The sequence below is a fragment of the Bubalus bubalis genome, chromosome 12 (assembly GCF_019923935.1).
Source record: "Bubalus bubalis isolate 160015118507 breed Murrah chromosome 12, NDDB_SH_1, whole genome shotgun sequence".
Classification (NCBI taxonomy): domain Eukaryota; kingdom Metazoa; phylum Chordata; class Mammalia; order Artiodactyla; family Bovidae; genus Bubalus; species Bubalus bubalis.
In genome coordinates this window covers 3,414,031-3,439,642 of record NC_059168.1, presented here as the reverse complement: position 1 = coordinate 3,439,642, position 25,612 = coordinate 3,414,031, and the positions used below count along the sequence as shown (strand labels likewise).

Here is a 25,612-nt window from a genome sequence, read left to right as displayed (position 1 = left end):
TTGCTGTAAATCTCTCACTGGTATTCATTTCCTACAGGATAGAGTCCCTGATTCTAAGAGAGATTTTCAGTTCCCTGTATTCTGGGTCCATCTTCCCTTTCCCTGTCTCGTCTCCTGCCACACCCCTGGTAAATACACCATGTTCTTCCCCTCTACCTGTCTTGGCAAGCTGTTTTACACAAGCTGTTTCTCTCACTCAGAACACTTCTCACACTCCCACCCGCAAATCCCTACACATCCTTCTGGATCAAATTCAATCACCCTCTTCTGTGAAGACTTCCTCAACTCCCCAGCCAGAATTGTTCACTTTTCCCCATCTTCCAGTTGTTCTATGGCTATGCCTCTACTGTCATATTTGTAATACTCTGATATAAGGGTCTGGGTTTCATTCCTTCAATAAATACTTTTGAGCACCCACCATGTGCCAGGCATCATTCTCAGTGGATGTAGCTATGGATAAAGCTATAAGTGAGGCCAAACAAGATCTCAGCTCTCATGGAGATTATGCTCTAATACAGTATGTCTCCTACATTGGGCTGAACCCATGTCTCCAATGGTATTAACAAGCCCCTATTTTGTGTTCAATGTGTAGCTTCACCTTGGCAGATCCCAAGGAAAGAGAGAAGAATGTGACAGGCTATTCACTGCCTGAGATCACCTGTGCCATGAATCTGATCCATGGTAGGGAGTGAACAAATATTTTTGGATGAAGAAATTGTGGAAATTATTTTGCTTCCCACTCTGTGGACAAGAGAATAAAGAAATAGAACAATTAATTCATATCCCATGAACAATGAGCCTTTGAATCCCACAAATCTAGACAAATTCAGAACACACTTTGTTCTGAATCACAAGAGGCTTCTTTTCACTACATTAGCAACATTCCCATTTTTAAATTTAATGTAAAGTGTAGATGAAAGAATCCTGCTGTTGCTGCTGCTCAGTCACTCAGTTATGTCTGACTCTTTGAGACCCTGTGGACTGTAGCCCTTCAGGCTCTTCTGTCCATGGAATTTCCCAGGCAAGAATACTGGAGTGGGTTGCTGTTTCCTCCTCCATGTGACCTTCCTAACCCAGAGATCAAAAGCTTGAAAATTCTGCTGTTAGGCAGTAATGTCTTCAGAGCTCAACGTGGGAAAGTCCATCATTTAAGACCTGTAATGGTCTGTTTTCTCAACTAGAGTAAGAGTGGGGCTTGGTCCCTGTGTTTAAGTACTTTTAGTGCTTAGAATAGGGCTTGGCACCTCAGAGGAACTCATAAATATTTCAATGAATAAATGAAGGGACAAACAGAGAGGAAGAGGCATGATGAAAGAAAAGATCTCCAGGGAGAGGGAGTTAATTCATTTTCAGCCTTCTTGATTCTTGGGTGTCCATGGGACATCTAGGTGTGAAAGGCCAACAGACAGAAACACATTTGGGGTCAACAGATGGTGCATTCCAAGGAAAGACTGAACAACTCTTTGAGGGGGTCACTTTGTTTGAATAAGAACAATATTAAGAATCCCAATACATATAAATAAATACAACAGAATAGGTAAAAGCAAAAATAAAGATATGATAAAACTTTTACACTCTGCAGAAAAGAAATAGCTTTTGACACTAAAGGGGGAAAAAGCCATTTTCAGGGGAAAAATTATATTAAAATAAGCAAATAAAACACAACAATCTAGAATAGCAAAAACAGAATTTAAAACCAGGCAAAGTCAGTATCATTTAGCAAAGACCGAAATAAAAAATAGATGAATCTCAAAGGTCAATTCCTTGGATATATTTTTTATGCCATCAAATGGTGAATATATGAAAATTATATAGAAGTCAGTAAGATTCTGGATGAACTATTCCAGGTCTACACACACTCTACTACAATCAGAAAGAGAATATTTATTATACAGGCAGAGATATTTAGAGCCCCCAGGTGTTTATGTTCTTTGGACCAAGAGTCCCACTTTTAAGGACTTATCTTAACAAAATAGTTCAACCGTATGCACCATAGAAGCATCAAAACATCTGAAAGGAAAACTGAAAAAAAAAAAAACAAAACAAAAACAAAAACCCAAATGTCCAACATTCAGTGAAGAGTTAAACCAATGAGGGTAGTTATACACCATGGAATATCATGTAACCACAAAAAATATCAATCTGATGGTTCAGCAAAAACAGAAAGAAAGTATATAAGACAATGCTAAATTGAAAAGTAGAATATAAAATGATTATGGACACTCTGTATCTATGTGTAAAATTTATTCAAGGAAGAAGAACAATTAAAAGTAAATGACTGAGGATGGCGGAGGCGTAGGTGGACATGGAGTACATCTCTCTCCACGGATACATCAGGAATACACCTTCAGACACAGAAGTGCATGCAGAACACCAGCTGAGAGCAGACAGGAGTGCCTGACCAGTGGAAAAGAATATATAGAACCACACAAAACTTGCTAGGATGAAGGAACTAGGGGGAAAAACAGGAGTGTTAGCAAGACTGGACCTGCCCTCGATGGGTGGGGGAACTGAAGCAAGGGTCTGATCCCCATATCCGGGCAACTGTCTGAGTCAGAGGAGAAACATTTAAGTCTGAGAGGGAAACAGCTGATCTGTGGCATCCTAAATGGAACGAGAGTCAGACGGCTCTTGCCGCAGCCATACATATTCCGGACAGGGACGAGGTCCCCTGGAAGGTGCAGTGGCTGGGAGCTGGAGTTTAGGGATTGTGGAGCAATCCCAGGGCAAGGGCTGCTGTTGATTGCGGAGAGACGGATGGAGGGGATATGAGGGAAGAGACTGTGGTGAGAAATGTCTGTGGAGGAAAGCTGGGCAGCTGTGGAAGCAAGGGGATACTGCTGAGTCACGCGTAGTGGGTGGAGCCATCACCGTAGCCTCCCGCCCCTACAACAGCCAGCAGTGGCAGCTGAACAAGAGAGGCTGGCCCAGAGAGTGCCTGACGCACTGAACTACAGAATAGGACCCCACCCAGGGTGCTCCTTTAAGTGCCTGACACCCCAACCTACAGAGTAGGATCCCAACCAGGGGGCCCTCTCTATGTGCCTGATGCACCAAACAACAGAGAAGGACCGCAGGCAAGGAAGCCCTGTAAGTGCCTGAACGGGCAGAGCTATGGAGAAAGACTGGCCAAAGAGGCCTTCTGATCACCAGCTACAAGAGAATTGAAGAAAGACTCTCTGATAGGGCCATAACTCCTACAGCAAAGGCAGTCCATGTCCCTGCACATTTGGTGCCTCCAGGGTCCCAGCAAGCCAAGCAGCTGCACCACCTTCATGTGCAACTCTCACTGGGGCAGAGCTGCCACAGACAAAAAAGAGTCTCGGGTCTATGCACGCAGGGTTGCTTCGGTCGTGTCCAACTCTTTGTGGCCCTGTAGACTGCAGCCTGCCAGGCTTCTCTGTCAGGGGGTTCACCAGGCAAGAATACAGGAAGTATTGGCCAATACTGGTTGCCATACCCTTCTGTTGCTGCTGCTAAGTTGCTTCAGTCGTGTCCGACTCTGTGCAACCCCACAGACGGCATCCCACTAGGCTCCTCTGTCCCTGGGATTCTCCAGGCAAGAATACTGGGGTGGGTTGCCATTTCCTTCTCCAATGCATGAAACTGAAAAGTGAAAGTGAAGTCGCTCAGTCGTGCCTGACTCTTAGCGACCCCATGGACTACAGCCTACCAGGCTCCTCCATCCTAGGGATTTTCCAGGCAAGAGTACTGGAGTGGGGTGCCATTGCCTTCTCTGCCATACCCTTCTAGAGCATTATATTTCCTGCTGTCCTAGCCACCACCTCCCCTGAGTACCTGGTGCTGCCAGAACCCCTGCGACCCAAGCAGCTGCACCACCTCCACACCTGGCCCTCACAGGGGCAAACCCAAGTGCTCCAGGGCATCCTCAAGAGCAAACCCCAGGGGACAACCCACATGCAGAAGTGGAAATAAAACCACAATTGAAACCCAGAGGCAGTGTGGCTAAGGAAGAAGACCTCAAACCTTCCCACCAGCTGTATAAGCTTCAGATTAAATCCACACGATCAACTAGGCAGACTCTGTGTCTATGGAATATATAAAAGAACACTGAGAGCTTTCACAAAAGAAAATGCACCAGTTCTGATAGCTGTGGACATTGGAGGCAAGAACACATAGAAGTAGGACCAGATTAGAATCTAAGCCGCCCCCACAACAGGTCCAGAGATCAGCAGTGTTGGAGGGCTTCCTAGGGAGGTGAGGTGGACTGTGACTCCCAGTGAAGGAAAGGACTCTGAGAGCAGTGACTCAAGAAAAACATCTATTATTCCTATGTTTTGACTTGTTCTGTAGATTCTTTGGATTTTTTTTTTCCCCTTTCCCCCTCCTCTGTTGTAGTTGTCAAGTTTATTGGCGCTATGAAATCTAATTCAGCTTTTGAGCTTTTTCTTTTCTCTTTTTCTCAGTCACATTTTTTTATTGTTGTATAAACCTCTGCCTCTACATTGGGCTTTTGCAGTTCTGTGGAATTTTCCTTGTTTTTTTCCTTTTTCTCTCTTTTTAGCTTTAATTAATTCTACATTTAAGTAATTCTACATTTATTCCTTTGTTTGCTTTTCCTACTGTTACTTTCCCCTTGCAGTTAATCTTTAATGTCTATAAATCTTCTTTATCTACCTCTATTTAACCTTGCATATCTATTCTTTATTTCTTTTCTTTCTTTCCTTTCCTCTCAATATATTTGTTAGTTTTATTTTCTTTGCTTTATTCCCCAGTTGGCACTTTGCTTTAGTTTTATTTCCCAGTTTGTGCTTTAGTAACTTTTGCTCTTAACTGGTAGATATAATTTTTGGCTTCCTTTATTCACCAGATCAACCTATTGTACTTTATTTTTGTTGGACTCTTGATTTTGATTGTGTGTGTATATGCATATGTATATATTCAGTCACACTTTTTTATATTCAGTCACACACATATAATTTTTGATTTTGTTTGTTTAACAGGTCAATCTACTGTACTTTGTTTTAATTGGACTGTTTTGACTTTGCTTATGGGTGCATATGTGTATGTGTATATTCCATTATTTTAATTATTATTTACCTGATTTTGTAACTTCCATTTGTCTGGGGTTCATCTTTGGTTTCTCACTTTGGGGTATCTGTTTTAAGCTCACTTAATGCCATAACAAATCACTTGTGAAATCTTCATTTCTAACCAGAGATTAAGCCGTGAGCATTTGGAGTGGGAGCACTGACTCCAAGACCCTAGAATACCTGAGTACTAACACTAGGGAGTATCAAATAGTGAGAACTCACACAAAGGAAACCACTTGAGTACAAGACCCAGCATCACCCAACCACCAGTAGCATCCTGTGCAGGACACCTCATCTAAACAACAAACAATAAAAATACAAACCCAATCATCAGCAGACAGGATTACCACCTCATTCAGCCTTGCCCAACAGAGGACAAACACACACACACACACACACACACACACACACACAAACTCAGCATAAATCTCACCCTATTTGAAGCTTACACAAACCACTGGACCAACTTTAGGAGGCCAAAAACCAAAAGGAAGAAAGAATTCAACCCTGAAGCCTGGGAAAAGGTGACCTCAAACACAATAAGTTAAAAAAATTATGAAAAGGCTGATAAATACTACACAAATGAAGAACAAACTAGAAAAACAGAAGTCCAAATAAATGAAGAGGAAATAGGCAAACTCCCTGAAAAAGAATTCAGAATAATGATAGTAAAGATGATCAAAAATCTTGAAAACAAAATGCAGAAAATAGAAGAATCAATTAACAAAGACCTAGAAGAATTAAAGAATAAACATACAGAGACATACAACACAATTACTGAAATTAAAAATACTCTGGAAAGAATCAATAGCATATTGATAGAATATCTGAATAGAATATCTGAAGCAGAAGAATGAATCAGTGAGCTGGAAGATAAAATGGCGGAAATAATTTCTGAAGAGCAGAATAAACTCTGGGACAATATCAAATGCACCAACATTCAAATTACAGGGGTCCCAGAAGAAGAAGAGAAAAAGAAAGGGTATGAGAAAATTTTTGAAGAGATTATAGTTGAAAATTTCCCCAACATGGAAAAAGGAATAGTCTATTAAGTCCAAGAGGCACGAAGAGTCCCATACAGAATAAACCCAAGGAGAAACACACCAAGACACACAAAGAAAGAATCTTAAAAGCAGCAAGGGAAAAGCAACAAGTAACATACAAGGGAAACCCCATACGTTTAACAGCTGATCCTTCAGCAGAAACTCAGCAGGCCAGAAGGGAATGGCAGGATATATTTAAAGTACTGAAAGGGAAAAATCTACAACCAAGATTACTGTACCTGGTAAGGATCTCATTCAAAATTGATGGAGAAATAAAAAGTTTTTCAGACAAGCAAAAGTTACGAAAAGTTAAGAGAATTCAGTACCACTAAACCAGCTTTACGACAAGTGTTAAAGGGACTTATATAGTCAAGAAATACAAGAGAAGTAAAAAGATCTACAAAATCAACTTCAAACAATTAAGAAAATGGCAATAGGAATGTATATATCAATAATTACTTTAAATGTAAATGGATTAAATGCTCCAACCAGAAAACACAGACTGGCTGAATGGATACAAAAACAAGACCCATATATATGCTGTCTACAAGAAACCCACTTCAGACCTAAAGACACATATAGGCTGAACGTGAGAGGATGGAAAAATATATTCCATGCAAATGGGAAGCAAAAGAAAGCTGGAGTAGCAATCCTTATATCAGACAAAATAGAGCTTAATATAAAGAATACTACAAGAGATAAGGAAGGATAGTTCAATTTAGTTCAGTTCAGTCACTCAGTTGTGTCCGACTCTTTGCAACCCCACAGACCGCAGCATGCCAGGCCTCCTTGTCCATCACCAACTCCTGGAGTTTACCCAAACTCATATCCATTGAGTCAGTGATGCCATCCAACCATCTCATCCTCTGTCGTCCCCTTCTCCTCCTGCCTTCAATCTTTCCCAGCATCAGGGTCTTTTCAAATGAGTCAGCGCTTCACATCAGGTGGCCAAAGTATTGGAGTTTCAGCTTCAACATCAGTCCTTCCAATGAACACTCAGGACTGGTCTCCTTTAGGATGGACTGGTTGGATCTCCTTCAGTCCAGGGGACTCGCAAGAGTCTTCTCCAACACCACAGTTGTAGCATCAATTCTTCGGGGCTCAGCTTTCTTTATAGTCCAACTCTCACATCCATACATGACCACTGGAAAAACCATAGCCTTGACTAGACGGACCTTTGTTGGCACTACATAATGATCAAGGGATCAATCCAAGAGGAAGACATAATAATTGTAAATATCTATGCATCCAACACATAGGAGTACCTCAATACATAAGACAAACACTAACAGACATAAAAGGAGAAATTGACAGTAACACAATAATAGTAGAAGACTTTAATTAGGAGACTTTAACAGAAAATTAATAAGGAAACACAAGTCTTAAATGATACATTAGGTGAGATGGATCTCACTGGTATCTTTAGGACATTCCATCCAAATGCAGAAGAATACACCTTCTTCTCAAGTGTACATGGAACATTCTCCAGGATAGACCACATCTTGGATCACAAATCAAACCTCAGTAAATTTAAGAAAACTGAAATTGTATCAAGCATCTTCTCTGACCATAACACTATGAGACTAGATATCATTTATAAGAAAAAATCTGTAAGAAACACAAACACAAGGAGATTAAACAATACATTTCTAAATAACCAACAGGTTACTGAAGAAATCAAAAGGGAAATCAGAAAATTTCTAGAAACAAATGACAATGAAAACACGATAACTCAAAACCTATGGGATGCAGCAAAAGCAGTTCTAAGAGGGAAGTTTATAGCAATACAATCCTACCTCAAGAAACAAGAAAAACATTGAATAGAAAACCTAATTTTACACCTAAAACAACTAGAAAAAGAAGAACCAAAAAATTCCAAAATTAGTAGAAGGAAAGAAATCATAAAGATCTGAGCAGAAATGAATGAAAAAGAAATGAAAGAAACAATAGTAAAGATTAATAAAACTAAAAGCTGATTCTTTGAGAAGATAAACAAAATTGACAAACCTTTAGCCAAACTCATCAAGGAAAAAAGAAAGAAGAATCAAATCAACAAAATTAGAAATGAAAATGGAGAGGTTACAACAGACAATGGGGTGACCCCCCCCCCATGTTGCACGTTGGCAAGGCTGGCAAAATTACAGGGTATCTCTGAAGAGGGCACCCTGGGGCAAGCACATCTCACTCTGTTGAAGGGGATCCATGACCCTGTCACTCTACTGTCTGGAGGGAACCATAACCAAGAAAGAAAAGTTGTCATGTCAGGCAGCTTTCTGGACTTGGAGTTGTGTTAATGAATAAGTGATGACTTGCTGACCAGAAAAAAAAAAAAGAGAGAGAGACTATTATGAACAACTATATGGCAATAAAATGGATAACCTGGAAGAAATGGACAGATTCTTTGAAAAGTTCAATCTTTTAAGATTGAACTAGGAAGAAACAGAAATAATGAACAACCCAATTACAAGCATTGAAATTGAAGCTGTGATCAAAAATCTCTCAGAAAACAAAAACCCAGGACTAGATGGCTTCACAGGAGAATTCAATCAAACATTTAGAGAACAGCTATTGCCTATCCTTCTAAAACTTTTTCAAAACTCTTTCAAAAAATTGCAGAGGAAGGAACACTTCCAAACTCATTCTACGAAGCCACTATCACACTGATACCAAAACCAGACAAAGACAACACACAAAAAAAGAAAACTACAGGCCTGATATTGATGAACATAGATGCAAAAATCCTCAACAAAATTTTAGCAAACAGAATTCAGCAACACATCAAAAAGCTCATATACCATGATCAAGCTCGGTTTATTCCAGGGATGCAAGGATTCTTCAATATACGGAAATCAATCAATGTGATACACCACATTAACAAATTGAAAGATAAAAACCATATGATAATCTCAATAGATGCAGAAAAAGCCTTTGACTAAATTCAGCACCCATTTATGATTAAACTTTTAAATGCACATTAAAAAATGTGCATAGAAGGAACCTACCTCAACATAGTAAAGCCAATATATGATAAGCCTACAGCAAACATTATTCTCAATGGTAAAAAGTTGAAAGCATTCCCCCTAAGGTCGGGAACAAGACAATGGTGTTCACTTTTACCACTATTATTCAACATAGTTCTAGAAGTCCTAGCTACAGCAGACAAGAAAAAGAAATAAAAGTAATTCAGATTGGAAAAGAAGAAGTAAAGTTCTCACTGTTTTGCAGATGACATGATACTGTACACAGGAAACCCTAAAGACAGTATTAGAAAATTACTAGAGCTAATCAGTGAATTTAGCAAAGTTGCAGGATAGAAAATCAATACATAGAAATCACTTGCATTTCTATATACTGACAATGAAAATACAGAAAGAAATTAAGGAATCAATCCTATTCACCATTGCAACAAAAAGAAGTATCTAGGAATAAATTTACCTAAGGAGACAAAAGAATGGTACACAGAAAATTGTAAGACACTAATGAAAGAAATCAAAGGTGACATAAACAGATGGAGAGATATTCCATGTTCCTGGGTAGGGAGAATCAATATTGTGAAAATGACTATATTAACAAACACAATCTACAGATTCAATGTGATCCCTATCCAATTACCAATGACATTTTTCACAAAACTAGAACAAAAAATCTCACAATTCATATGGAAACACAAAAGACCTGAATAGCCAAAGTGGTCTTGAGAAAGAAGAATGGAGTGGAGGAAACAAACTCCCTGACTTTAGATTATACTACAAAGCTACAGTCATCAAGACAGTATGGTACTGGCACAAAAACAGAAATATAGACCAATGGAACAAGATAGAAAGCTCAGAAATAAACCCATACACCTATGGGTACCTAATTTTTGAAAAAGGAGGCAAGAATAGAAAATGGGGCACACAGCTTCTTCAATAAATGGTGCTGGGAAAACTGGACAGCTGCATGTAAAATAATGAAATTAGAACACTCCCTAACACCAAACACAAAGATAAACTCAAAATGGATTAAAGACCTAAATGCAAGACCAGAAACTATAAAACTCTTAGAGGAAAACATAGGCAGAACACTTGATTACATAAATCAAAGCAAGATCTTCTATGACCCACCTACTAGAGTAATGGAAATAAAAAACAAAAGTAAACAGGTGGGATCTGATTAAACATAAAAGCTTTTTCACAGCAAAGGAAACTATAAGCAAGGTGAAAAGACAACCCTCAGAATGGGAGAAAACAATAGCAAATGAGACAACTGACAAAGGATTAATTTCCAAAATATACAAGCAGCTCATACAACTCAATACCAGCAAAATAAACAACCCAATCAAAAAGTGGGAAAAAGACCCAAGCAGACATTTCTCCAAAGAAGACACACAAATGGCTAACAAACACATGAAAAGATGCTCAACACTGCTCATTATTAGAGAAATGCAAATCAAAACTACAATGAGATATCACCTCACATCAGTCAGAATGGCCATCATCAAAAACTCTACAAACAATAAATGCTGGAGAGGGTGTGGAGAAAAGGGTGGCTCAGATGGTAAAGCATCTGCCTGCAATGCAGGAGACCCAGGTTCGATCCCTGGGTCAGGAAGATCCCCTGGAGAAGGAAATGGCAATCCACTCCAGTACTCTTGCCTGGAAAATTCTATGGATGGAGGAGTCTGGTGGGCTACAGTCCAAGGGGTCGCAAAGAGTTGGACACGACTGAGCAACTTCACTTTCTTCTTTCTTTCCTGCACTGTCAGTGGAAATGTAAATTGATATAGCCACTATGGAAGAAGGTATGGAGATTCCTTAAAAAACTAGGAATAAAACCACATGACCCAGAAATCCCACTCCTAGGCATATATACCCTGAGGAAACCAAAATTGAAAGACACATGTATCCCATTGTTCATTGCAGCACTATTTACACTATTTACAACGGATGAATGGATAAAGAAGTTGTGGTACCTATACACAATGGAATATTACTCAGCCATAAAAAGGAATGCCTTTGAGTCAGTTCTAATGAGGTGGATGAACCTAGAACCTATTATAGTGAAGTCAGAAAGAGAAAGATAAATATTGTATTCTAATGGATATATACAGAATCTAGAAAAATGGAACTGAAGAATTTATTCACAGGGCAGCAATGGAGAAACAGACAGAGAGAATAGACTTATGGACATGGGGAGAGGGGAGGAGAGGGTGAGATATAACATGGAAACTTAAATTACCATGTGTAAAATAGATGGCCAAGGGGAATTTGCTGTATGGCTCAGGAAACTCAGACAGGGGCTCTGTGTCAACCTGGAGGGGTAGGATGGGGAGGGAGATGGGAGAGGGCTTCAGGAGGGAGGGGATATATGTATGCTGCTGCTGCTAAGTTGCTTCAGTCGTGTCCGACTCTGTGCAACCCCATAGATGGCAGCCCACCAGGCTCCCCCGTCCCTGGGATTCTCCAGGCAAGAACACTGGAGTGGGTTGCCATTTCCTCCTCCAATGCATGAAAGTGAAAAGTGAAAGTGAAGTTGCTCAGTCGTGCCTGACTCTTAGCAACCCCGTGGACTGCAGCCCACCAGGCTCCTCCGTCCATGGGATTTTCCAGGCAAGAGTACGGGAGTGGGTTGCCACTGCCTTCTCCAACTACTGAAGTCCAAGCACCCTAGAGCCCATTCTCTGCAGCAAGAGAAGCCACTGCAACGAGAAGTCCATGCACTGCAACAAGGAGTAGCCCCACTTGCCGCAAACAGAGAAAGCCCACATGTAGCAACAAAGACTGAGTGCAACCAAAAAAATAAAATAAAGAAGTAAATGATCCAAAGTGGTAATAAATATTAAGGCTGCTAGATAATAAATTTTCTTTTTAGAAGGTCTGTTTTACTAGTAACAATAATCGCTAATACTTATGGAAGACGTCCAATACTAACTACTTTAAATGTTCATTTTCTCATAACAAGCCTATTAATACTATTAATACTCTTATCTTACAGATTAAAAAAAAAAAACCGTAAGGTTTAGAGAGAGTCACTGACTAAGATCACATGGGGATTAGGTGGCAGATCTGAGACCAGATGCTGGTCTGGCTCATATCAAAGTCCAGGCTTTTAATCACTCTGTGATACTTCTGCTTAGTTTTATTTTCCAGTTAAAACATGTATTGTTTAAAAAATAAGGTCAGAGTAAAATCAAACGCCATTTCCTTTCTACTGAAAGAGGTGCTGAGACCTTCAGTGGGTTGGCTCTAAGTCTTAGAAATCAGTGTGTTGAGAAGTGGAGGAGAGGGAAGGCCCACACAGAGATGTCAAGGGCTCGGACCAGAGGCGAGGGAGCAAACACAGACCCCACCATGGCACGCACCTCTTCGAGTGCTTTGCTTCCATAATTCTCCTTCTTGACAGCCTCTTGGAGCTCCATGGCCTGCTGCACGTACATTTTCCCAGCTAGGATTTCATTCTCCAGCATGGACAGCTCCTTCAATGAAATGGGCCAATTCAACCTTTCTAATGCCTCGTTCAAAGCTGCCTTGTTTTCTAAGTACTGCATTGGTTTGTTTGCATCTAACCTAGAAAAGGGAGAAGAAAGAGAAACGTAATGTGATCATAACAGAAAACATATGGAAAGATGGTTTTTCAGTCAACCCTCCCCTGAGAAACATCTGTCGGAGCAGATGTCAGGTGTCGACAGAATTGCAGCCACGCCTTTTTGTCCACTGGGGCTTTGGTAGTTTGCACAAGTTAAAAATAATCATCTCTGAGTCATGGAAGGCCCTTTTCCCCATTATTTAATTTGATGGTCTGATTTTATAGAACTTTATTACACGAGTTTTTTTTTTTTTTCCAAAAATTTTTTTTCAGTATGTATGGAACCCATTCCTTTCTTCTTAGGTCTAACATTTGGCAGAAGCAAAAGCAAGTTTCAAAGAGATTTCACACAGCTATGTTTAGCAGTGACTCTGGAAAACAAGCAAACACTAAACCCAAATACTTGTCTCAGTGCAATAATTCTTCTATTAGCTCATTTTAGCTACCTTTATCTCTTGTCCTCTTGTAAGCCTAAATAGGCCTATATTTTCTGGTTTCACTGATTTGGTTCACAAAGAACAGAAGCCAAACTTTCTATCAGCTGATGAACAGGCTACACGATTCCAGGGAAAGCCAGTGGGGTGTGGAGGGCCCAAGTTCTAAATTCTATTTCCAGTCCCAGCTACTTCTGAGTCAGATATTCATGGAAGGAGGTACAGAGAGGGCGATGGATAGATTGAATGAGGGAGATATGGGGAGAAGAACATTTCATAATTATGATTCTCTTATTGCTGAAGGTGTCACGTCTTTTTATTTTTTTAAGTGTGTGTTATGTGTGTTGGAAGAGCACACTGTAAACCCAGCACAATCACAGGACTCAATCCACAGATAAACTTGTCTCCAGAAGACAGCAAAAATCCTTATTAAAAATCTAAATGGGAGTGATGTCAGGAAAATAGTAAAATGAGAAACCCCAGGCCTCATTCCCCCACAGAAATGCCGACAATAATATGTGGACAAACTGCGTTTGTGAGAAGTCCAAGAAGCCAGTTAAAAGGTACCAGCTCTCCAGGTGTTCAAAGCCAAGAAGAGTGGGCACTGAAGTGTGTATTGGGAACATTTGTTGCACTTTGCCTGGCCTAGCCCCTCCCCGTTCTTGCAACGTGTGGAGCAACTCAGAGGAAATGAAGTCCTGACTTCTCGGAAAGAGAAGAGTGGAACATGTATGCAACATTTTCATCTTCTGTGGGGCTTCTTGAGAGACTAGCTTTTGTCTCACTTGACTCAGAGTGCCAATAAAAATGGCAGCATACTTTGCATGCCAGGTTACTGGCAGCTGAGAGCAAAGGCAAGTTTCATGGTTGGTTACAGCACCAGAGATACTGCAGTACCCAAAGAAAGACACCAGGGGGAGGAAAAGATTACCCGCTCCTGAGAAAAGACAGGGGCAAATCTCTTTGATTGGGAAATTACACACACACACACACACACACACACACACACACACACCCCACCACCACCACCACCACTCCTAGAGAAGAAATACCCTCAGAAAAGTTGTGAGAGGTTCCCGGAATCTCTAGTCAGAATGATTGGTGAAGGTCTTCCCCTATAAGAAGTCATCTATAAAGACTGGGACAAGTGCCTGCCTTTCCAAATGTCCAGATCTTGCCTAAAAGTACTAAGGAATAAAGAGAAATAGAGAAGAGTGGCCTAATCAAAGGAACAAAATAAATCTCCAGAAATCTACACTAAAGAAAAGAGCTATGAATTACCTGACAGAGAATTGAAAATAACTGTCTTAAAAATGCTCATTGAGCTCAAAGAGAATACAGACAACTAAATGGAATCAGGAAAATGATGGATGAACATATTAAGAATATCAACAAAGACACAGAAACTATAAAAAGAACCAAACAGAAATTCTGTATCTGAGGAATACAATAACTGAAAAATCCACTGAGTGAGTGAGTGAGTGAAGTCGCTCAGTTGTGTCTGACTCTTTGCGACCCAGTGGACTATAGCCCACCAGGCTTCTCCGCCTATGGGATTCTCCAGGCAAGAATACTGGAGTGGGTTGCCATTCCATTCTCCAGGGGATTTTCCCAACCCAGGGATCGAACCCAGGTCTCCTGCATTGCAGGCAGACGCTTTAACCTCTGAGCCACCAGGGAAACCCGAAAAATTCACTAGAGAGCTTCAAAAGGTGACTTCGTAAATCAGAAAAAAAAAAATCAGAAAATTATGACTATTTTAAGTCATAAATTGTTACAAGAGACAAAAAAGGACATTCAGTTCAGTTCAGTCGCTCAGTCATGTCTGACTCTGTGACCCATGGACTGCAGCACACCAGGCCTCCCTGTCCACCACCAACTCATGGAGCCTACTCAAACTTATGTCCATCAAGTCGGTGATGCCATCCAACCATCTCATCCTCTGTCGTCCCTTTCTCCTCCCACCTTCAATCTTTCCCAGCATCAGGGTCTTTTCAATGAGTCAGTTCTTCCCATCAGGTGGCCAAAGTATTGGAGTTTCAGCTTCAGCATCAGTCCTTCCAATGAATATTTAGGACTGATTTCCTTTAGAATGGACTGGTTGGATCTCCTTGCAGTCCAAGGGACCCTCAGGAGTCTTCTCCAACACCACAGTTCAAAAGCATCAATTCTTTGGCACTCAACTTTCTTTATGGTCCAACTCTCACATCCATACATGAGTACCGGAAAAACCATAGCTTTGACTAGACAGACCTTTGTAGGCAAAGAAATGTCTGCTTTTTAATATGCTCTCTAGGTTGATCATAGCTTTTCTTCCAAGGAGCAAATGTCTTTTAATTTCATGGCTGCAGTCACCATCTACAGTGATTTTGGAGCCCCCAAAATAAAGTCTCTCACTGTTTCTACTGTTTCCTCATCTATTTGCCATGAAGTGATGGGACCAGATGCCATGATCTTAGTTTTCTGAATGTTGAGTTTTAAGCCGCCTTTTCCACTCTCTTCTTTCACTTTTATGAAGAGGCTCTTTAGTTTTCTTCACTTTCTGACATAAGCATGGTGTCATCTGTGTATCTGAGGTTATTGGTATTTCTCCTAGCAATCTTGATTCCAACTTGTGCTTCATTTAGCCTGGCATTTCTCATGATGTACTCTGCATATAAGTTAAATAAGTAGGATGACAATATACAGCTTTGACGTACTCCTTTCCTGATTTGGAACCAGTCTGTTGTTCCATGTCCAGTTCTAACTGTTGCTTCTTAACCTGCATACAGATTTTTCAGGAGGCAGGTCAGGAGGTCTGGTATTCCCATCTCTTTAAAAATTTTCCACACTTTGTTGTGATCCACACAGTCAAAGGTTTTGACGTAGTCAATAAAGCAGAAATAAATGTTTTTTCTGGAACTCTCTCTCTTTTTCGATGATCCAATGGATGTTGACAATTTGATCTCTGGTTCCTCTGCCTTTTCCAAATCCAGCTTGAACATCTGGAAGTTCATGGTTCACTCCTGTTGAAGCCTGGATTGGAGAATTTTGAGCATTACTTTACTAGTGTGTGAGATGAATGCAATTGTGTGGTAGTTTGAGCATTCTTTGGCATTGCCTTTCTTTGAGACTGGAGTGAAAACTGACCTTTTCCAGTCCTGTGGCCACTGCTGAGTTTTCCAAATTTGCTGGCATATTGAGTGCATCACTTTCACAGTATCATCTTTTAGGATTTGAAGTAGCTCAACTGGAATTTCATCACCTCCACTGGCTTTGTTTGTAGTGATACTTCCTAAGGCCCACCTGACTTCGCATATAAGAAGGACATTATATAATGGTAAAAAGGGTCCATCCACAAGGAAGATATGACAGTTATAAATATGCACCTAACTTCACAGCTCCCAAATATAGAAGCAAACATTAATAGAATTGAAGGGAGAAACTGAAACACGATAAGAGAAGATTTCAATTTCCATTTTCAATAATGGATACAACCACCAAACAGAAGACCAATGAAGAAACAGAGGACTTGAAAAACATGATAGATTAATTAGACCAGACATACACAGAACACACTACCAACCAATAGCAGAATACATATGCTTCCTAAGTGCACATGGAACATTCTCTTCAGGATAAACCGCATGTAAAAGCACAAGTCTTAAAAGTTTTAAGATTAAATCATATAAAATATATTCTCCAATCACAGTGGAATAAAACTAGAAATCAAATATGTGGAAATTAAACAAGACGCTCTTAAACAACCAATGGGCCAAAGAAGAAATCATAAGGGAGACTGTAAAATATCTTGAGATATTTTAAAATAAGAATACAACATATTAAAATGTCTAAGATATAGCAAAAGCAGTCCTAAGAGGGAAAACTATAGTGCTAAAGACTTATATTAAAGAAGAGAAAATATCTAAAATCAACAACCTAACTTTACACTTCAAGGAAGTGGGAAAATGAAGAATAAACTCAAAGTTAGCAGAAAGAAAGAAATAATAAAGATGAGAGCAGAAATAAGTGAAATAGAACAGTAGAAAAAAATCTATGAAACTAAGAGTTAGTTTCTGAAAAGAGCAGCAAAAATGACAAATGCTTATTAGCTAGATGACGAAGAAAAAAGAGAAAACTCAAATAACTAGAATCAGAAAGGAAAGAATGAACATTACAACTGTTATCAGAGAAATAAGAAGGATATTTTATAAAAGGCTACCACAATCCATTATATACCAACAAAGTGGATAACCTAGAAGAAATGGACAAATTTCTATAAAAATATAACGAACTAAGACTGAACCAGAAAGAAATAAAAAATATGAACAGACTTGTAACTAGTAAGGAGATTGAATCAGCAAACAAATAATTTCCAATAAATATGAGCCCGGTACTATATGGCTTCCATGGAGAGAACTACCAAACATTTAAAGAAGAATTAACACCAATCCTCCTCAAATAATTCCAAATATTGAAGAGGAGGGAACATTTTGAAACTCATTCTATGATGCCAGCATCACCCTGATACCAAAGCCAGACAAAGATACTACGAGATGAGAAAACTACAGCCCAATATTGCTTTTGAACATTGATTCAATACTAGCAAATCAAATTCAACCACACATTAAAAGAATGAGACACTGAAGAATGAGACTTATTCTCAGAATGTGATATGTAAAAATCAGTCAATATAATAAATCACAGTAACAGAATGAAGGGGAAAAAATGACTTTATCATCTTAATGGATACAGCAAAATCATGACGAATTCAACACCTTCATGATTAAAAATGAAAACACTCAACAAACTAGGATTAGGAGGAAACGGCCTCAATATGGGGCTTCCCCAGTGGCTCAGAGGTAAATAATCCACCTGCAACGCAGGAGACACAGCTTCAGTCCCTGGGTTGGGAAGACCCCCTGGAGAAGGACATGGCAACCCACTCGAGTATACTTGCCAGGAAAATCCTGTGGACAGAGGAACCTAGCAGGCTAAGGTCCATGGGATTGCAGAGAGTCAGACATGACTGAAGCAACTGAGCACAAGCACTGTGATATAGTAACGGTGTCATAACTTACTCAAAATTATGCTTCAGATGGTAAGGAGGGAAGTGATGTCATGAAAGACAGTGCAGTAGAAAAATCAAGGAACTGGTCTTTTCACCAAAACAACTATTTGATAGAATTAACTGTTTTGGAACTCAAAAATGTAGTTGAATACTTACATAGCATTCAGAAGAACGCTTGATGAAGAGAGAGGCTGACATGTAGTGAAATCTCTGTCACGTCACTGGCTGACCACAGGGATAACAAAACAATACTTCAGTGAACACACATGATAAAGAATAGTCTTTGCAAAATAGCGTGGAAAGACATTAAACAGACAACTGCAGCCTTCATCAAGCAACAGTAGCAATTTCTGGGGAGGGTAGAGAATCTAATTTCCTGAGTTACTGTTACAATGTCCAAAATGTTCAGTTTTCAACAAAAAATTACAAAGAATACCAAGAAACATGGATGCATACAGCACATTCATGGGGGAAAAAAGCAACAGACACATAAAGTTCAGACACTGGATTTGGCAGACAAAGACTTAAAATAACTTTCTTAAAAGCCAGTCCTCAAATTCACATTGAACTTCACGGGGCCACAAATAACCAGAACAGTTTTGAAATAGAAGAACAAAGTTGGGAGACTTTCAAAACTCACTATAGCCCGCTAGGCTTTTCTGTCCGTGGAATTCTACAGGCAAGAATACTGCACTGGGTTGCCATTCTCCAGGGGATCTTCCCAACCCAGGGATCGAACTCAGGTCTCTTGCACTGCAGGCAGATTCTTTACCATCTGAGCCATCAGGGAAGCCCAGAAAGCAGACTGGTAGTTACTAAAGTGGGAGAGAGGAATGGGGAAGGAGTACTTAACAGGTACAAGGTATTTTCTGAGATGATAGAGAAGTTTTGAAAGTAAAGGAACGTGTGGCTTGCATAACATTAAAAAAAATTTTTTTTATTGGATTAGAGTTGCTTTACAATGTTGTTATTTTCTGCGGTACAGCAAAGTGAGCTAACTGTGAATAACTTAAGTATTACCGAGTAGCACATTTAAAAACAGTTAAAAGAAACTGTTAACTGTAGGTTATATGAATTTCACCAAAATTAAAAAGCCATTTTAAAGATGAAAAGGAACTGGCTTACTTTTTTTTTTCCTCTGGAGATAATGCTCGCCAAACAATTTTATTCAAGCGCCTGTTTAAAAAAAATCAACAATAATTATTTAATAGCAATACTTTACTTCAGAAGAAAAGGCTGACCCCAGGCAGGGAAAGCCCAAAGCCACGCACCCTCGCAGGACCGCACCATTGCCACTTGCTCGGAGACTGGATGTGAGGGTCTCCCTCCCTCGGCATCACTGCAGAAGCTTTATGACTCTGTGACAACCATGCTAAATGTGAAAGGAGGGCATAGTTCTCAGCTCCATTAGGTAAAACCCAGGCTGAGAAAAGGCAGCAAACAAACTGGTCCTCATTACCTCTGCATGAAGATATTTTAAAACATCTGATTTTCATCTTAAGGAAAAATACAAGTGTGCCCTTAGCCTGCCTCCTGTAGACATTTTTCTGTCTGGATTTGCAGAACAAAAAAGGGTTAATAGGGTCATAAATAAGAGAACTGGGATACACTTTAGAGATCAACCAGCCTGACCTCCTTGTTTTCCAAATGTGGCTGCTGAGGGGGCAGAATGATGAAGCGCCTTGCTCATCCAGCATGGAGAGGTGGGGCTGAGACTAAGCTCATTGAACGTGTTTGCAGAAAGATTCTGGAAAGAAAGAAGTTGGAGCCAGTGCTTTCAATTGGGTAGTTATAGCTCCTTTTCTTGTTACTAATCAGCGGTGCTCCAGGAGCACCAGGCACAGAACACTGGCTCCATGGGCTGTGAGCTGTGTCCATGAAAAGAAAAGTCTCAATAAGACGGAGTGGGAGAATACTGCCACCCCCCAGGAAGCACGCTCCTAATCCTTGGGCCCAGTGTCTGTGGCACAGGACTCTGGGAGCATACTTTGGGTGGTGTTATCTTGCCCTGATCATCCATCATGAGCTTGGGGAGGTCATGGAAAGGGGGTCTAGTGTGGTGGTGAAGAGCACAGACTCTGGAGCCACTGGGCCCAAAGCTCAGTGTTCCCCTCTTATTATCCAGTAGACTTTGGGCCAGTAGCCAACTTTTCTGTAGAATGTGGATAATAACAGTACCTCCCTCCCAGTGTTGCAGTGCAGATTTAACAAGCAAGTGTATGCATCGTACACAGAACTGTGTCTGATACAGGTAAACGCTCTGTAAGTGATAGAAAGTGTCAGAAGCGGGAAACAAGCCAGCTCTGCCCCTGTCTCCTTCAATAGTTTTGGTTCTTTGTGGCCTCTTTAGAAGGGCTTCCCTGGTGGCTCAAACGGTAAAGAACCTTCCTGCAATGCAGGAGACCAGTTTTGATCCCTGGGTCAGGAAGATCCCAGTAGGAAATGGCAACCCACTTAGGTATTCTTGCCTGGAAAATTCCAAGGACAGGGGAGCCTGGTCCATGGGGTCGCAAGAAACTGGCTTTCTTTAAAAAAATTTTATTTATTTATTTATTTTGGTTGCCCTGGGTCTTAGTTGCGGCACGCAGGGCTTCCCTGGTGGCTCAGACAGTAAAGAATTCTTCTGCAATGAGGGAGACCCAGGTTGCAATGAAGATTTCGATCCATGAGTTGGGAAGATCCCCTGGAGAAGGAAATGGCAACCCACTCCAGCCAGTACTCTTGCCTGGAGAATTCCCATGGACAGAGGAGCCTGGCGGGCTACAGTCCATGGGGTTGCAAAGAGTCAGGCACAATTAAGCAACTAACACACAATAGGATCTTTAATCTTCATTGTGGCATGCAGGATTTTTTTGGTTGTGGACTGTGGGATCTAGTTCCCTGAGGGATCGAACCTGGGCTGCCTGCATTGGGAGTGTGGAGTCTTAGCCACTGGACGGACCATCAGGGAAGTCCCAATTTTCTTTAATCATGTGGTTGATTAAAGAGGGCTTCTAAAACTTGTGTGCATTTATGGAAAATAAAAAAGTATTTAAAAATATTTTAAAATTTAAACCTTGAAAGTGGAGGCAATGGAAGAGAGAGGCTGGGAGTGTAGACAAGGGCTTGGCAGACACTGGTCTGGGTTCAAATCTCAGAGGTTCTGCTTTATTGCTGTGTGCTCCTATTACATAACTTAAAAAATATTCATTTATTTGGCTGTGTCAGGTTTTAGTTGCAGCACTTGGACTCTCTAGCTGTGGCATGCAAGGCTCAGTAGTTGTGGCACTCAGGCTTAGTTACTCCATGGCATGTGGGATCTTAGTTCCCCAACCAGGGATCGAACCTGCAACACCTGCAATGCAAGGCAGATTCATAACCACTGGACCATCAGGGAAACCCCTGTTATGTAACTTTTGAAAACTGCTTTCTTACCAATAAAACAAGGATAACACCACTTACTCCTGGCATTGAGGGGATTAAATGAGCAGTATGTATAAAGCGATCAGAAATAACTAAGGCTTATTCCTTCCAGGTTCTAAAGAAGAGGGGGACTTAGAAATTCAGGAATGGTTGGTGAATGTGGGTCCAATTAGCTATGACATGTCTCTAATTTTATTTATTTTTAAAATGAAAAAAAAAATGCTTACCACAGTGCCTGTCATGTGCTAAGTGCTCAAAGGTTAGTGTTTTTATTTATTATTATTATTATTATTTTGGCCATGCTGCATGCAGGTGGGATTTTAGTCCCCCACCAGGCATTGAGTCCACACCCCCTGCATTGGAAGTGAGCAGTCCTAACCACTGGACTGCCAGGGAAGTCCCCCGTCTCTAATTTTAATTTGTTTATTCAGAAAATATTTTCGTAAGAGGGTATGTATTTTCACATCCCCTATTATTCCTCCATTTGCCATCTTCACTGAACTATTTCAAAGCACACAGAAAAAGCAAGCAGGCATGAATTGAGGGTAGCGGAGAGTATATGAATCCTGGCTCCACTGGTGTGGAAGGCAGCTGCAGGAAAGCCTTTAAAAGTGTGGGATGAGAGCCGTCCGGGATACTGGGGTTTGATAAATCACAATCTTCCTCTGTTTTTAGGAGAACCAAACTTGACCTCAGGTTCACCATGAACATAGCTGCAGAAAAATCACCCGAGAATCTAGCCAGCACTGATATCCTCAGAGCTTATGTGCAGATACACAAAGTCAAAACTGCTCCTGCAATTCTTAAAATACTGAAACACAAGGGAATTAGGTGTGACCAAAATAGCTAGAGTGTCACTACTTTGACCAAAGGACTGTGAGCTTCCAACTTACTTGGTCATCCCCAACCATACAGACTTAGAGTTATATCTGGCTTACCTGTGGTGGGAAACTCCTTAGAAATGTTTTATTGGGGATGAGATGGGGATAAATCAAGTTTCACTAATTATTTTTCATAGTCTGCATAGCTTTAGAAAGATGGGGCAAGATGGAAAAGGGAACTGACATTTATACCAGCAAACAAATACTATTAAACACAAAAGATCAGAAGCTTTGTTCTATACAATATGAATGTTAATATTATTAAAAACAATATTAAATAATTCATTTAAAATAAACATAAAATTAATGGTACCAAATAATATACATTCAATCAATATTAATCATATTAAAGTTAATGCTAATAATCATATTTAAATTAATACTATTTTATTATTTTAATAACAATATGGTATAATATTCCTCTGAGGGTATTAAAGGCTTTTCCAGATTCACTTATTGGAAGTAAGAACTGGGACAGAGCACTACTAGGTCTGTATTTTGGTTTTGCTATGAATGAAGGACTCTCTTCTGCCTAGGAACAGAGGGTCTCTGTCCTTCTGGAAATTCTCAGGAAAGGGTCATCTTAGTGGAAAGAACTATTTGACTTTTCCATCCCATGTATTTATGGTTATTTTAGCATCAGCAGATTCAGGGAATGAAAGAGGGAAGTAATTAACATTAGTTGCTCTTTATGTATATAATTTACATAACCTTCAAACCAAATTTTTGCAAATAACGAATCTGAAGCTCACAAGTGTCACATGACCTGTCAAGCAACTGTCAGAGCCAAGAATGAAACCCCTGAGCTGTCTGACCTCAAAGCCCCAGCTTGTGGCCCTGTGGTAGGCTTTCACAGACCAGGTAATCACAGCACTCAAATATTTGAACGAGTCAAGCAAATTAAACTATAATATAGATGATATCATTATATTATATTTTATATAACTAGATGAATTTTAATAACTAAACCTGAATTAGATCAAATTCAAATTAAATTCCAACAGTCAAAATATATACAGTGACACCTGCTAGGAAGAGGAGACCAGGGGGAAAGCCAGCAGCCCAGAGTCTGCCCTGGGGGCTGACACCCTCACAGGGGAGAGGCAGGCCTGCGTTGAAGCTGGGAGCACTCCCAAGCACCACAGTCAAAGTGGGTGCTGGAGAGTCGCTGGGGAAGGGCCTCTGGGCAGGGGAGGCAGTGGCCATTGGTGCTGAGGCAAGAAGGGATGAAAGAGGATAGCTGGGTTGGTGGGCAGGGAGAGTGGCAATAAAGCTTGGAGGCAAGGGAAGGCATGCCTGGTGCAGAGGAAGAGGCAGAGAAGAGGACCAGACAGAGCAAAGTCTCTGGCCCAGACAGGAGGGTGACCCTTGGGAGAGTTCAGCCTGCCTTGGAGGGAAATGAAGGGCCCACAGTGACTCAGAAAAGCCTTGAGGCAACATAAGGAGCCCATGCAACACAGCCTCAGTTCTTAGGTGAGGGTAGCAGAAGAAGCTCAAGTGTAAGCAGATTTGGAGAGGCCTGAGATGGGCCTAGGAGAAGGCAATGGCAACCCAATCCAGTACTCTGGCCTGGAAGATCCCATGGACGGAGGAGCCTGGTAGGCTGCAGTCCACGGGGTCGCGAAGAGTTGGACATGACCGAGTGACTTCCCTTTCCCTTTTCACTTTCATGCATTGGAGAAGGAAATGGTGACCCACTCCAGTGTTCTTGCCTGGAGAATCCCAGGGACAGGGGAGCCTGGTGGGCTGCCGTCTATGGGGTCGCAGAGTCAGACACGACTGAAGTGACTTAGCAGCAGCAGAGATGGGCCTAGTGCAGAAAGGCCAGTCTCTGGGCCAGTCTCTGGGCAGAAGTCAGACCTTATATTCAGTTGGTCAAAAAAGTCTATTTGGGTATTTCTGTAACATGTAATGGAAAAATCCGAACTTTGGGACCAAACCAATACTTTTTTGAACACACGCTAGACACACGAAAAAATGATAGTAGACCAGTAAGGGCTGGCCTGGGCCCTGGTCACTTTTGCTTACTTTGATTTTCCCCAACCACATGGTAGTAAATGAAAACCCAGTTGCACAACTTCCAGAACCAAGAATAAGAACTTGCCTGGAAGAGCTGGGTAGCTCAAAGTTTAATCAAGAGTGTGTACAAGGAGTAATTAAGTGCTACGGGGCAGGGTGGGGAGGTGACTAGAGAGCTGGGAGAGGGTGAGATTCTAACCACAGAGCCGTAATCTCCACTCTGAGATGGGCTCCCAGGTCAGGCCTGAAGGATCCAGGCCCCAGGAAGGGGCTGGGATTCAAGGACCCTGGGTTTCTTTCCCATCTGGATCTCTTCTCCAGCCTGGCAGTTGCCTGCCAAATCCTGGGTTATCTGCCCTTGTGAAGAGAGGCCCCCTAACTCAGCATGAACACAGTGACTATTTAAGAGTACAGTTTTCACTGTAGTCAACTTGGTCATCATCTTGCTTTTGATTTAAAAATTGTTTAAGTAAATTATGTCATTATTGTGGGGTTTTATTAGTCACTTTACAGAAAGTTAAATGCTAAAATGGTCCAGTTCACTCTGCTAAAAAGAAAGCTTTATGAGTTCATGGAGGGACTTCCCTGTCAGTCCAGTGGTTAAGACTGCACCTCCCGAGGCAGGGGGCTGGGGTTCGATCCCTGGTCCGGGAGCTGAGGTCCCATATCCCTTGTGGCCAAAAAGCCAAAACATAAAAAATAGAAACAATATTGTAACAAATTCAATAAAGACTTTAAAAAAATGGTCCACATCAAAAGAAAATCTTTAAAAAGAAAAAAGAGTTTATGGAAACATGAGATGTCTACAGAGTTTGGAAAGGGAAGATGGTTTCTTGAAAACCCTGTTGGGCACATTCAGGTAATGTACTTAATGCAGCACAGGCATAGAGGAAGCCCCTTCTGTTAGCTGGGGCTGCTGTTAATATTTCTTATGGACTATTGTTAAATAGCTGCTCTAGATGAAAAATTTAAGCTAAAACAAGAGTAAAGTCAAAACAAATTCCACATCCATTAAAGAGTAGCCAGGAGTAATACTCACTTTTCATAGGACTTAATTGCCTGTTCCACTTTTTGCTTGTAGATATTGAGCTTCACTCCTTGGGGGTTAATTAAAGTCATCTTATTTGTGTCGTTGCACACATGTGCCAGAGGGAACACCTATACG

General features: G+C 40.8%; 1 protein-coding gene across 5 annotated transcripts in view; it reads right to left on the bottom strand.

Moving 5' to 3' along the window:
* Window positions 1-25,612, bottom strand: part of VWA3B (von Willebrand factor A domain containing 3B) — a 169,272-nt gene that overhangs the window by 30,224 nt on the left and 113,436 nt on the right. For 4 of the 5 annotated variants that reach the window (XM_025260668.3, XM_025260670.3, XM_025260671.3 and 1 more), the window contains 3 exons: window positions 25,487-25,605; window positions 19,271-19,321; window positions 12,438-12,642 (listed from right to left, as the gene is read on the bottom strand). In XM_025260668.3, coding sequence (XP_025116453.3) covers window positions 12,438-12,642; window positions 19,271-19,321; window positions 25,487-25,605 — 375 coding nt within the window. The remainder of the gene's footprint in view (window positions 1-12,437; window positions 12,643-19,270; window positions 19,322-25,486; window positions 25,606-25,612) is intronic. The other variant, XM_025260669.3, reaches the window with a different exon arrangement.